This window comes from Myotis myotis, unplaced genomic scaffold (genome assembly GCF_014108235.1).
Source record: "Myotis myotis isolate mMyoMyo1 unplaced genomic scaffold, mMyoMyo1.p scaffold_m19_p_1, whole genome shotgun sequence".
Classification (NCBI taxonomy): Eukaryota; Metazoa; Chordata; class Mammalia; order Chiroptera; family Vespertilionidae; genus Myotis; species Myotis myotis.
The window spans coordinates 206006539-206021337 of NW_023416313.1; the positions used below are offsets into that span (position 1 = coordinate 206006539).

The 14799-nt window shown below is 38.8% G+C and overlaps 1 protein-coding gene across 8 annotated transcripts in view; it reads right to left on the bottom strand.

Annotated features, from left to right (window-relative positions):
* SPTLC2 (serine palmitoyltransferase long chain base subunit 2) overlaps positions 1-14799 on the bottom strand; it is a 92437-nt gene that overhangs the window by 42191 nt on the left and 35447 nt on the right. For all 8 annotated transcript variants that reach the window (XR_004968339.1, XM_036314199.1, XM_036314170.1 and 5 more), the window contains exons 4-6: positions 12914-13062; positions 9585-9709; positions 2316-2409 (exon numbers count right to left, since the gene is read on the bottom strand). Coding sequence is in view for 7 of the 8 variants with exons in the window: in XM_036314199.1 (XP_036170092.1) it covers positions 2316-2409; positions 9585-9709; positions 12914-13062 (368 nt within the window). In the remaining variant the exon portion in view is untranslated. The remainder of the gene's footprint in view (positions 1-2315; positions 2410-9584; positions 9710-12913; positions 13063-14799) is intronic.

Here is a 14799-nt window from a genome sequence, read left to right on the forward strand (position 1 = left end):
TTCACAGAAGATGTTCTTCATAAATGCTTGTTAAATAACTTTATCTTAGTAGTGGGTTAAAAATACAGTAGTCTGATTAGTGCTATAGAATAAATTCCTAAATGCATGAATCTCTGTGTTAAGCAAGCTTGGCAATCAGTTGAGATTGTTTCTGTTTGATTTGATCTGCTATCTGTACACAACCAAGTTCTTGTGGCTCTGTTGGTTCTTAAGATGGTTAACAGGTCTAGGAAACAACGTGGCTAGTACTACCACTAATGAGGGTCATAATTTTCCTGTTAAAGATAAATGCTTTGAAGACCATTTTTGCTGCCGACTTCTTATTTAAATTTTTGCTATCAACTTCTTATTTAAATTTTTTTGCCCTGAAACACTGCCCTTAAGAAACCCCGCTCAAAAAAACCAAAACCAAAACCAAAAAAAACAACAACAAAAAACACCTCAAGAAAACTGTAACATGAAGACTGCAGTATATTTAACAAGGGTGGGAGGCAAGCCATCATAAAATCTGATTTTATAGTCTTTATTGCTCCTCACTGAAGGAGGGTGTTACAAAATTACATGATTTTGCTCTTTTCATAGAAAGGACTTCGGTAGAAAAGAGAAATAATAAAAACACCACAAACACAGATAAGATGGCCGTGGATTGTGATTGTGTTGACACCTTCAGTTATTCGTAAGAACACAATCTGTCTGCTACCTGACCCAGAGACAGGAGATGCTGTCCCGGAAGTGTTGAAGTGGCTAGTCCTGCTGCAGAGGGCAGCATCTGGCAATCAGCAAGAGCCAGTAAAAATGTAGTCATTGTTTTAGTTTCCTCTGTTTACATACAGAAAAGAGGAGAAAAATAAATACTGATTCAAAATTTTAGATGAAAGGAAATATCTGTACAATGCTAAACCATATTATCAACTTAGGGAGAAAAATCTAGTATCTCTCTTATACTTCACAAATCCCATGTAAGAATAAAGATGTAAATAAAAAAACACCACAAAACTACCAGAAGAAAATAAGAGAATAACCCTATTATCTTAAATATGGAAGGTATTAACACAAAATCGAAGTCACAAGATAATAAATGTGACAACATAAGCATTTTAATAAGTTTGCACAGCAAAAAACTAAAAACAAAGTTAAAAGTAACATAAAAAATAATGCAGTATCAAAGAAAATAGGAAGGGCTCTTATAATCAGTAAAAAAGAGAAAACATTTGAAAATGACCAATTTACAAAGAAATTCAAACACAATACTGTATAAAAAGTTGCTTGACACCTAATAATGAAAGAAATAAAATTAACATGTTGATTATTAGAGAAGGGAAGTTTTAAAATATTTCATAATGGCCTAAGTTGGCTTGTGAGTCACTGTCATGTTGTTGAGTAAAAGTCTGTACAATGCTTGGAGGCAATTTGGAAAAATACAAAAATATGTGTGCCCTTTTAACCAGGCATTCTAAGACTGCTAGGAATTCATCCCAAGGCACTAATCACACCATTGAGCAAAAATGTGGGTAACAGGTAGTACTGTTTCTAGTAGAAAATTTTACAAACAACCTCGATGTCCAAACTGAGAGACAGTCTGAATAAGGGCACTTCCAGACACTGCCTGCCACCCTGACATTAGGGGAGGAGGAGAGTCACATGTATTGCCAAAGTTCCCAATGTGTTGTAAGAAAAGAGCAGGTTCCACAGTGGTGTTTAATAAGTCCTATTTACATAAAACAAAATGCTATTTCCATTTACATAAAACAAAATGCTATTTGCATCATTCTTATTGTAAAACATTTTAGACAAGACAAAGACAAAAGGCAGGAAGTTATTACCATCTCTAACCTTCCAACCAGGAGCACAGACCTACTATTTTGGTGTATATTCTTCTAGACTTGTTTGTACATGTACTCACTTTGGTAAAAGATGTTATTAAAAATACAGTTGGTAATCTTTCTTCTCTACATGTGAATGTTTTAATTACAAAAGTTATGCATTTTTATTGCAAATAAATATTTTAATAATACACAACACATTTCCATTTAGGAAGAAAGTTTTGGCTTTCGAAGGGAGAAGGGAGGGCGATTTGTTGTTCCACTTATTTACGCATTCATTGGTTGATTCTTGTATGTGCCCTGACTGGAGAATCAAACCCACAACCTTGGTGTATAGAGACAATGCTCTAACCAACTGAGCTATCCAGCCAGGGCTCAGAAAAACATTTTAAATGTTGCTATTTCATCTTCATTTATATTTTCTATTATTAATATGACCACTGCCACTAATCCAAGGAATACTAAACACTAAGACCTCCACAACAAACTCACTGTTGTGTTTGAAGACTCGAATGGTTGCTCCTGAGAGTCGGGCTCCCAGAACCAGTGATGCATGGTTCAGTTCATCACTCAGAATCAAGCAACCCTGCAAAACCACAAGGACAGGAAGTAAGAAGCTGGGGTGGAGGCAGGTGAGGTTTCATTACACAAAAGATCAAATGTTAAAATCATTAATAATTATAGCCTATTAAGGAAAGTTTGTATAACAGCAAACAATCAATTTCAGTAAGAAAAAAAGTATAGTTGTTTTTTTTCCCCAAAAAAATTAATTTAGAAGTAGATGCAAAATTCTAGCCTTTTAACTTCTTCATTCCTGAGATGGACATAAATACCCAGATATATAGCAATAGGTTTTTTATTTATACTTAAAATCTGAGATACCAGATAGTCTTCATAGAGTTTCAATTTTGTTGGTATGATGTCATTTCATGAGTATGGTATGATGTACTATTTTACTCACAGAAAAAGTGTGTGGGGGAGAAGGCAGTTGAGGGAGTAACGCTTATGGAAACAGTGCATTCTTCCTCCCACTCCTAACCATCCAGAGTTCAGTAACAATCCCACTTATTAATCTAACTAGTGGCCCGATGCACAAAATTCAAGCAAGCATAGGCCCTCGCAGCCCCGGCTTTGTCCTGAAGGTCCTCCTGACAGTCATTCTGCTGTTTGATCTAATTAGCACATTAGCTCTTTATTATATAGGACTAGAGGCCCAGTGCACAAAAATTTGTGCACTGGCGGGGGAGGAGGGGTGTCCCTCAGCCCTACTTGTGCCCTCTCACAGTCTGGGACCCTTCGGGAGATAACCACCTGATGGCTTAGGCCTGCTCCCCCGGTGGCAGATGGCAGGCCTGATCCCTCGGTGCCTGCCCCGCCTCCCCAGGTTGCGCACACGGCAGGGCTGATCTGGGGGTTAAGGCGCCATCCCAGGTCGTGCACACGGCAGGGCCGATTTGGGGGTTGGGGCGCCGGGTCGGGTCACACACGGGACGCCCAGGTGGGCCGGTCAATCGCTGCTGCCCCGCCCAGCCGCCCCGGGTTGGGTCGCACATGGGACGCCCGGCAGATTGCTGCTGCACCACCCAGCCGCCCCGGGTTGGGTCGTACACGGACGCCTGCCACCCCGGGTCGCAGATAGCAGGCCCGGATGGCGGCAGGGCAGGCGGGATAGCACTGTCCCGCCCCACCGCCCCGGGTCGCAAATAGCAGGCCCAGATGGCGGCGGGGCAGGCGGGATGGCACTGTCCCGCCCTGCCTGCAGTATGCAAATTAGCTGCCGTCTTTGTTGGTGGTTAGTTTGCATATCATGCTGATTAGCCAATGGGAGGCGTAGCAAAGGTATGGTCAATTACCATGTTTGTATATTATTAGATAGGATTCCCAAAATCACACAGAGTGTAGGCTTAGTTTTGCCCTTAAAATCTCTGAACAAGTTTTTCTGTAAATCCATGTAAACATGGGTTTCTGTTAAGGCAACAAGAAACATCTGAAGCTCTCAGAATATTTATTTCTTCCCCAGTTCTTACTCTTCCACATCTCCTGCAGGTTCCAACCTATAAAGTCTGAACTCAGAAACAGGTTTTTCTCTGTCAACAATGGCCTTCAAAATATCCGAATAGATGAAAAAAGGAAGGAGCAGAAAGTGTCAGCGTGCTCCCAGAATAAAAGGAAGAGTATTCCTGGATGGATACTTATGAACTTGCAATAGCAATTGTCCACCTGAAATTTTTACTGTATGTAAAGTTTTCATTATTAAGATTTTAAAAAGCTCTCTCATTAAAAATGTGTAGATTAAAAATGAAGAGAAGTGGAGTTGGAAATACCCATATGGACTAATAGTTTTTAAAATGTATATCTAGCCGAAAGACATATGAAAACATGCTCAAAGTCACTAATTATACGAGAGATGCAAATCAAAACGACAATGCGGTACCATCTCACACCTGTCAGAATGGCTATCATCAACAAATCAACAAACAAGTGTTGGAGAGGATGCAGAGAAAAAGGAACCCTTCTGCACTGTTGGTGGGAATGCAGACTGGTGCAGCCACTGTGGAGAACAGTATGGAGTGTCCTCAAAAAACTAAAAATGGAACTCCCATTTGACCCAGTGATCCCACTTCTAGGACTATATCCCAAGAAACCAGAAACACCAATCAGAAAGGATATATGCACCCCTATGTTCATAGCAGCACAATTCGCCATAGCTAAGATCTGGAAACAGCCTAAGTGCCCATCAGCAGATGAGTGGATTAGAAAACTGTGGTATAGCTACACAATGGAATTCTATGCTGCGGTGAAAAAGAAGGAACTCTTGCCTTTTGCAACAGCAAGGATGGAACTGGAGAGCATTATGCTAAGTGAAATAAGCCAGTCAGAGAAAGATAAATACCACATGATCTCACTCATTTGTGGATTATAGAGAACAACATAGACTGATAAACAGGGACAGATTCAAAGACAGAGAAACAGCGATCAGACTATCACTCCCCAGAGGGAAAGTAGGGGAGCGAGGGGGTAAGGGGAAGAGATCAACCAAAGGACTTGTATGCATGCATATAAGCCAAACCAATGGACATGGACAACAGGGGGATGAGAACATGAGTTGGGGGAGGGGGGTTAATAGGGGGGATAAGGACAAATTTGTAATATCTTAACTAATAAAGAATTTAAAAAAATTTATACACATGCATACTAATTGATATGTTTATGCATGAGTTAGTATACATGTTTTTATTTTTCTAGCTCTATCCACCGAGAGGCAATGAACACATCAAATCTTGGTTTCTAAATACAATCCTCCAATAAAAGGAACCAGGGCTCAATGGAGAACTTAGTGATTGACCCCAAGGTGAGGATAGGTAAAAAGAGCCTGGGGCAGTGGTCAGCAAACTCATTAGTCAACAGAACCAAATATCAACAGTACAATGATTGAAATTTCTTTTGAGAGCCAAATTTTTTAAACTTAAACTATATAGGTAGGTACATTGTTATTAACTTAATTAGGATACTCCTAAGGCTTAGGAAGAGCCACACTCAAGGGGCCAAAGAGCCGCATGTGGCTCGCGAGCTGCAGTTTGCTGACCACGGGCCTGGGGCATCTCGTTATGCTGCAAAGAAAGTGCTTTAGGAAAAAAAAAAATGGGGCATACTCAAAGGGCGCAGGAGCCCACCTGAAAGATCTACTAATGACCAAAACTGGATCAACTTGAGCAACAAAATTAAAAGTAATCATGTTGAACCCAAATAATAAAATATTCATGAACCCATACTGATATAAATAAATAGGGAAGAAGCAATAACACTTCCTTCAGAAGAGTCAAAACCAGGAAAGACAAGAACTCAATGCAATGAAGATACTCGATTGAATTCTGGAGCAGGAAAATAGTTATCAGTGGGAAAACTGGTGAAACTGAAACAAGTTCTGTTCTTTAGTTAGTAGTATTGAATCAAAGTTAGTTTTTTAGTTTTGGTAAATGTTTCACTGTTATGTAAAATATTAACATAAAGGGAAGCTGAATGAAAGGTACCCAGAACGCTCTATACTCTCTTGCAACTCTTCTGTAAGTCTAAATTTATCTCTGAAAAAAAGCGTTAAAATTGAAAAAATTAGGGGAAAAATGGAGAGGCTGAATTCCTCTTCTGCAAGTCTTTAAATCCTTTCCTTAACCACTCTTGGCATTCCACTGTACCTTAAAAAGAATGCAATTTTCTTTTTCCATTTAATTTTTCTTTTTTGCAAAATCAGCAATATAATTATGTTCTTTTTGTTTATCATCTCCTTTTTAGACAGCCTAATTCACCATTTCTGTGTATCAACCTATTTTTTCTTCTAATATACTATGAGGGTCTATTATGTCATTTATGCAAAAATAAAAATTAAATGCCAGCAGTTAACATCTAAATGCTTAATATGTTTCAGGCATTATATTAAGGGTTGTAAACACATAGTTACCTTTAATCCTCACAACAATCTGTGAGGTAAGAACTATTATTATTATCCCCACTTTACATGTGGGAACTAAGGAGTTACAAATCTTGCCCAAGGTCAGAGCATTTAAGTGTCTGATACAAAGCTTCTGCTTTTAGAATACATGCTCTTAGTCAATATACTGTCTGCCTCTGACTTTAAGGTGAGTTACTGATCACCTCCTATTGAAATGTAATATAAGTCTTAAAGAAAGAGTAAAACTGGATTTGTTGTTGCCTTGAATAGATTAAAATATATTTCATAACATCTCAACTATAATATTTAATTTGCACAATAAATGTTTAAGGTAGTATCTTCCACGTCTGTATATAAAACATCTAATTCTAGATAGTGATTGTTAGTTTGTGAACACACAGGGGAAGCAAAATGAAATTATTTAACCCTTTAGTGTAAAAAATTCTATGAAATTCCAAATAAGAATCTCAAGTTTATGATGTCAAAATGTACTATAATCAAAGAATCATACACTTATTTTTTTCTCAAGAAATTTGTCCACTGTAGCTAAGTTGTTGAATTTACTAGCATGAAGTTGTTCTTAATATTTCCTTATATCCTTTTAATGTCCATAGGATATGTAGTGAAGTAGCTTCTTTCATGCCTACTACTAGTAATTTTTGTCTTCTCTCTTTTTATCCTGATCAATCTGACTAGAGATCTGTCAACTGCATTCATTTTCTCAAAGAATCAGTATTGGTTTCACTGATTTCACCTATTGTCTATTTTCTAATTTATTGATTTCTGCATTTACCTTTATTGTATCCTTCCTCTGAAATCTCTGGGTTTAATCTGCTCTTTTCTTTTCCTAATTTCATGTGGTAGGAATTTAGATGGCTGATTCAAAACTCTTTTTTCCCCCTAATATAAGCATTTAATGCTATATATTTCCATCTGAGTATGGCTTTAGCTTCCTCCCACAAATTATATTACATTTCCAGTTAGTTCAAGTATTTTCAATTTTGCCTTTCTTTGAGCCTGGGTTATTTAAAAGTGTGTCATTTACTTTTCAATTGTTTGAGGATTTTCCAGATATCTTTCTTTGTGTTACTGATTTCTAAGTCAATTCCATTATGGTTAGAGAACATCCTATCTAATAAAGGTAATATGCAAATTAACCATCACTCCAACACACAAGATGGCTACCGCCATGTGGTCAAAGATGGCCAGCAGGGGAGGGCAGTTGTGGGCAATCAGGCCAGCAGGGGAGGGCAGTTAGCGGTGACCGGGCCTGTAGAGGAAAGCAGTTAGGGGGAGACCCAGGCCTGCAGGGGAGAGCAGTTAGGGGCGACCAGGCCAGCAGGGGAGGGCAGTTGGGGGGGACCAGGACTGGAGGGGAGGATAGTTAGGGGTGCCCAGGCCAGCAGGAAAGGGCAGTTAGCGGCAATGGGCCAGGAGGAAAGCAGTGAGGCATCAGACAGGCTGGCAGGGGAGTGGTTAGGGGGTGATCAGGCTGGCAGGCAGAAGTGGTTAGGAGCAATCAGGCAGGCAGGCAGGCAGCAGTCCTGGATTGTGAGAGGGATCCCAGATTGGAGAGTGCAGGCTGGGCTGAGGGACACACACACACACACACACACACACACACACACACACAGTGCACAAATTTCGTGCACCGGGCCTCTAGTATTTTGAATAATTTCAATTCTTTTAAATTTGTTAAGGTTGGTTTAATGGCCCAGAAAATGGTCTCTTGGTAAATGTTTTGCTGTTGCTGGTTGAAATGTTTCATAAATGTTAAGTTGGTTAATTGTGTTTTTCAAATGTTCTATCTCCTTAGATTTTCATACTAGTTCTATCAATTTTTTTGTGTGTTTTTTCTTGAATTTTTATTGATTTTTAGAGAGGAAGAGAAACACCGATGTGAGAAACTTTGATCAGTTGCCTCCTGCATGCACCCCAAGCAGGGATTGAACTCACAACCTGGTTATGTGCCCTGACTAGGAATCAAACCTGCCATCTTTTGGTGTACAGGATGATGCTCCAACTGAGTCACCTGGCAAGAGCACGCCAACTTCCTTTTGATTATTATTTACATGCTATATCTTTTCCATTCTTTTACTTAAACCTACTTGTGTCTTTAAATTTAAAGTTGATTTCTGGTAGAAACATACTAAATTTTATCTAATCTGACAATCTCTGTCTTTTACTTGGAATGTATAAACCATTTCCATTTAATGTAATGCCAATATAGGTTTAAATTTCCTCTCTTGCTTTCTGTTCTCTTTCTTCTGTTCCCTGGATTTACATAACTGAAAAGGACTTTAGAGTTAATCTAATTCAAGTACTTAATTTTACAAAGGAAAATTTGGGGCTCAGAAAGGTTTTGACATTGTTCAGTCACACAGCTAAATTTGACCATATAATCAAACAAGCGAAAACTCAGGTCTTCTGCCCTAACCGGTTTGGCTCAGTGGATAGAGCGTCAGGCTGAGGACTCAAGGGTCTCAGGTTCGATTCTGGTCAAGGGCATGTACCTTGGTTGCGGGCACATCCCCAGTAGGGAGTGTGCAAGAGGCAGCTGATCGATGTTTCTCTCTCATCGATGTTTCTAACTCTCTATCCCTCTCCCTTCCTCTCTGTAAAAAAAAATCAATAAAATATATATTAAAAACAAACAAACAAACAAAAAACTCAAGTCTTTGGACTCAAGGCACTGATGATTTTTTCAAGATACCATTCACAGATCACGGTTAAAATGAGAATAAATACCCTTTGAAGAACTGCTCAAACTGAAAGTGCTAATCTGCTAAAATGTGATTTACAATGTCTCATCTCTTCTCTTCTACTGTCCCCTCATAGAAGCTCTACACACATTATTAACCTACATTATTACTAACATATATATAGACACACATATAATTTGCTCATATGTCTTTCAGTAATATACATTACAGTGAGAACAAGTATATATTTTCAAATTTTTCTATTTGGGGAAAAACTACCTGTTAAATAACTTTCCAAATGAAACATTCTTTCTTCCATAATTTTAGCCATTCATAAGGTTTTATTTATTAGAATCCCTTTAAAACTGTATGAAATGAAGAAGGCAAGTGTCATCTAATGGGAGAGGAAGGGATCATGGGTTCTAATAAGAAAGCTTCAATTGATGTAAATCTTTATGGTATATACTTATCCAAAAGTTTGTGATAGAAATATCTTTGGGCAGACTATATTTAACCTAAATTTATAATAGTTTCTGGCTTGCTCTGAATGTTTTATAAAACAAAATATGATATATATAAGGGAGTTTTCATTAATGACAGACTAAGTCTTACTTTGCTAACAAGAGCAGGAATGTTCATTGAATTTGTTGCAAATCCCATGCCATATGCCATAGCAGCTTCTACTCCCAAGAAACTTGCCACAAGCTTTTCTAGTTCTTCATGCTTGTCCAGGTTACCTGTGTGAAGAAGTTAATGAAGTCAATATCACCAAACCCAAAATTTAAGAATCATTCATTACTTTACTGCCTGAAATCTAGCTGAAGGAAAGACCTACAACTAAGAATATTAAAAAAAGCCACACTGAACTGGTTGGAGGGGTGGAAACAAGGAATGGCTGGGTCCCACACTCATGTGTGGCGGATAAGAAATCAGGAAGACTGCTGGTGGGAATGCAGACTGGTGTAGCCACTGTGAAAAACAGTATGGAGTTTCCTTAAAAAATTAAAAATGGAACTCCCATTTGACCCAGTAATTCCACTTCTAGGAATATATCCCAAGGAATCAGAAACACCAATCAGAAAGGATATATGCACTCCTATGTTCATAGCAGCACAATTTACACTAGCTAAGATTTGGAAACAGCCTAGGTGCCCATCAGCAGATGAGTGGATTAAAAAACTGTGGTACATCTACACAATGGAATACTACACGGCTGTAGAAGAAACTCTTATCATTTGCAACAGCATAGATGGACCTGAAGAGCATTATACTAAGCGAAATAAGCCAATTGGAGAAAGAAAAATATCACATGATCTCATTTATTTGTGGAATATAATGAACAACATTAACTGATGAACAAAAATAGGTCCAGAGACATAGAAGCACTGAACAGACCGTCCAACCTTAGACGGGGGGTGGGGGGTGGGGGGGTGTTAAGAGAGCAACCAAAGGACTTGTATGCATGCATATAAGCATAATCCATGGACACAGAGAGGAGGGGGGGGGTGAGGTCATGTGCTAGGGAGTGGGACTAGCCGGGTAGAGGTCAATGGGGGGAAAAAGGAGACATATGTAATACAGTAGGTCCTCAGGTTACGTCGGAGATCTGTTCCTATGGCGCAATGTAACCCGATTTTCGCCCTAAGTCAGAATCCACCTACATAAGCACCTACATCACTCACATGGAGCACATACACAGCAGTAATGAAGTGAAACAGTAAAAAAAATTTAAAAGAAAGATACCAATTTCTGACCTTTACTTGTGGTAAATAAATAATAAAAAACATAAAGCACATATGTCAAAATGACAGAACTTTTTTTTTTTATAAATGCTGTAAATGGGAGATGACGACGTAACCACGAAACAACCTACATCGAGTCCGACGTAACCTGAGGACTACCTGTACTTTAAACAATAAAAATTTTTTTTAAAAATCAGGAGGGATATCTCAGCTGTGGAGGTCCCCTCTGAGAAGTGAGGGGTCGCAGCACCCAACCCGGGTTCCCAGCCCAGGGTTCCAGTGCCAGGAAGAGAAATCCACATAATTTCTGGGGGTAAAAACCAGCGTTGATTGTGGCTGAGTGAGATGGAGGGCTGCTGGAGTCCTAGGCAGTTTCTCTTAAAGGGTCCATGCGTAGACTTGCTCTGACTCATTCCCTCTGGGTTCCAGCATTGGGGCAGCAGCTCAAAAGGCACCAGGGAAACAAAGGGAGGAACTGAACTGTCTGGAGGGGCAGCTTTCTCCTAGACAGAAGTGCTGGCAGAGGCCACTGTTCCTTTTTTGAGACCCTCCTCATGCCCTACCCACAGAACTGGTAGATGTGCACCATATTTGAGTCTCCATGAATCTGGCTGACACTGTTCTCCTGGCCCTGGTGATTCCCTGAGACCCCCATCCCACCCAACTGTGGGTCCACCCAAACTGTTTCCAGTTGCTTTTCCAAATGAATAGCCTGTTTTGGCTTGTGCTTCAGATTTTAATAAAATCTCTCAAACAAGCAGCATCTGGCCTCAGCATGCCCTGTTGTTCTCACTAAGTGGCCCCAGGCCCAGCACAAGCAGCAGCCAGCCTTAGTTTGCAGCTTTGCCTTGCTGCACTCCAAGCCCAGCATAAGTAGCAACCATCTGCAGATTGCTTTGTAGCTCATGCTGGGTGTCCCCAGGCAGAATACAGGCATTAGTTGACCTTGGCCTGCACTTTATGAAAAAGTACTTTATAAAATATAAACTGCCATAAAGATGTGTGACTTCTATATGTGGTTAATGCTCCCTTAACCACATCATTAGGGACCCTAAGTGAAAACAACCCAGCTGTATTTGCCAATCTCTAGACCAGGGGTGGGCAAACTTTTTGACTTGAGGGCCACAATGGGTTCTTAAACTGGACCGGAGGGCCGGAACAAAAGCATGGATGGAGTGTTTGTGTGAACTAATATAAATTCAAAGTAAACATCATTACATAAAAGGGTACGGTCTTTTTTTTCAATAGTTTTATTCATTTCAAATGGGCCGGATCCAGCCCGTGGGCCGTAGTTTGCCCACAGCTGCTCTAGACCCATGCGAATAACAATGAATTGTTTTTTATTCTTTATTTAATCATAGAGAGGAAGAGAAAGGTAAAGATAGATACATCAATGATGAGAGAGAATCATTGATTGGCTGCCTCTTGCATGCCCCCCACTGGGAATTGAGCCCACAACCCGGGTATGTGCCCTGACTGGGAATCAAACCATGACCTCCTGGTTCATGGGCCCATGCTCAACCACTGAGCCACACTGGCCGTGCTGAATTGTTTTAATCCACTAAGTTTTGATGTGCTTCACAGTAATAAATATCCAGACTGATGCCTTATAACTTCTATGGTTATCAGTCACTAGAACAAAATGAAGAATTTGAAATTTTCCTTTTAACTAAATAAATTAAATCTCTTTACATAAATCTGTTCTCTTTTACATTTTATAGACTTGTACTACTAATAAAAAGAATTAGCATTTAATGAGTATTTACCATGTTACAAGCACTTTACATGAATTAGCTTCTTAAAACAATCCTATAAGGTAGGAATTATTATTAGCCCCAAATTACCAGTACGGAAATAGAATTAACTTTCATATGCTCACAGGCTCAGATATGAAGTGGTGCTCTTTAATGAACTATCATTTGCAAAAGTCAATAAAGTCAACACTAAAGTTATAAATGAAATAATAGTATCGAACATACTCTGTATGTATAACATAATGGAAAAGAAAAATACGTCTCAAAATGTGTTGAAAGCATTAAAATCATCCATTAATTCAGAAAAATAAAGCATTCTTTATCTGATCTAAACTACATGGCAAAGTATGTATTTGGATACTTAATATTCTAGCACTCTATCCGTATTACTCCCTCCTGAGTAAAAAAGTTAAGAACATCAGCTAGCCAAACAGACTATACTCACCAATTTCCTGCCGAGTGCTGCACACGCCAACTCCATACTCCTCTAGGACTTTGGCAGCTGCCTCCTGACATGATCCAGTATTTCGTGCAAATCCAAGATAGTTGTAGGAACCCATGTTTATAACACCTTTAATCGTATTCCCTGTGTACCTGTATTTCAATAGGATGAATGTTCATGAAACCCATGAACATGGTCAAACACTTACATATGATAATAAATGTATTAGTAATACCAAAGGAAGCAATATATGTAAGAAACAGAGAGAATATGGTCTAAATGAAAAATAGCTCAAACTCACTACCAATAAATGAAATGAAAGTTAAAATACCAATTTTTGCTTATCAATAATGATAAAGATTTAAAAACTGACCATAGCCAGCATTGGTCAGGACTACTTCATACACTGTAGATAAGAATATCAGAGTACTGCCCTAACCGGTTTGGTTCAGTGGATAGAGCGTCGGCCTACGGACTGAAGGGTCCCAGGTTCGATTCCAGTCAAGGGCATGTACCTTGGTTGCAAGCACATCCCTAGTAGGTGTTGTGCAGGAGGGAGCTGACTGATGTTTCTCTCTCATTGATGTTCCTAACTCTCTATCCCTCTCCCTTCCTCTCTGTAAAAAATCAATAAAACATATTAAAAAAAAAAAAAAAAGAATATCAGAGTACTTTTTTTGGAAGGCAGTTTGACAGTACTTATCCATTTAAAGATATCCTCCAGTGAGGACTAACCAAAGGAAAAAAAAGAGTCACAATACAATTGTGACCATGTCTCTTTCCGAGGCACACAAACCAGTGACATTCCTAATTGTGGAAGCTCAGACAGTTGACCCCTCAAGTGAAGACGACATGGTTCAGAGGCACATCCAACTTAAGTTGAACATGAAGTATGAACAAGAAATAAATTGCCAATCTTTTAACTTGAGATTTTGGAGTTTTTAACACAGGATGATGCAGCCCAACCTGCATGTGTACACTATAAACATCAAAATTATAGAATACTAAGTAGCCACTACAAATAATGAGCTTGCTGTGAATATACACAAAGATGTTACTGATATGTTAGCAAGTAAAAAAACAAGATGCAGTATCATTTCTATAGTATGATGCCATTTTTGTAAATCAAAAACTGTGTGTAATCCTACTAGATACATTATATACATATCCCACAGAAAACACCTGGAGGAATAACACACTATAAACTGACATAACAATGGTTACCTCTGGGGAGTGAGGATTAGTAGGGCAGTGGATTTGCAAAGGGATAGTGGTTAGTTCTCATGGGGACTTTCAATTTATCTTTAGTGCTTGTCTTTTTTTTTTTTTTAATCGCAATGCAATCATGTAATACTTGAGCAATCTAAACAAAATAAAATTTTATAAAGTTTTCTTTTAAACTATTGAACCCATTTAAGTAAAAACACTCTACATATCCTTGACTCATTTGAGAAATCAAAATACCCAGAAATAAATTCAGATACTTGATTCTGGTAAGTAGTATAATAGAAAAGACAGTTTTTCTTTGTGTTGTTTTTTTGTTGATGTTGTCTTTTTAAAATATATTTTTATTGATTTCAGAGAGGAAGGGAAAGGGAGAAAGAAATAGAAGCATCAATGAGAGAAAATCACTGATTGGCTACCTCCAGCACGCCCCCCACTGGGAATTGAGCCCGCAACCCAGGCATGTGCCCTTGACCAGAATCAAATCTGGGACCCTTCAGTCCAGAGGCCAACGCTCTACCAATTGAGCAAAACCAGCTAGGGCTTGTTTTGTTTTACTAGGTCAAATTTTGCTTTCAACTATAACCCAACACAGTATCAAACTAATAAAAAAATGTATTTTAAACATCCCAATAACAATGAACAATATGCAAGGAAATTAATCA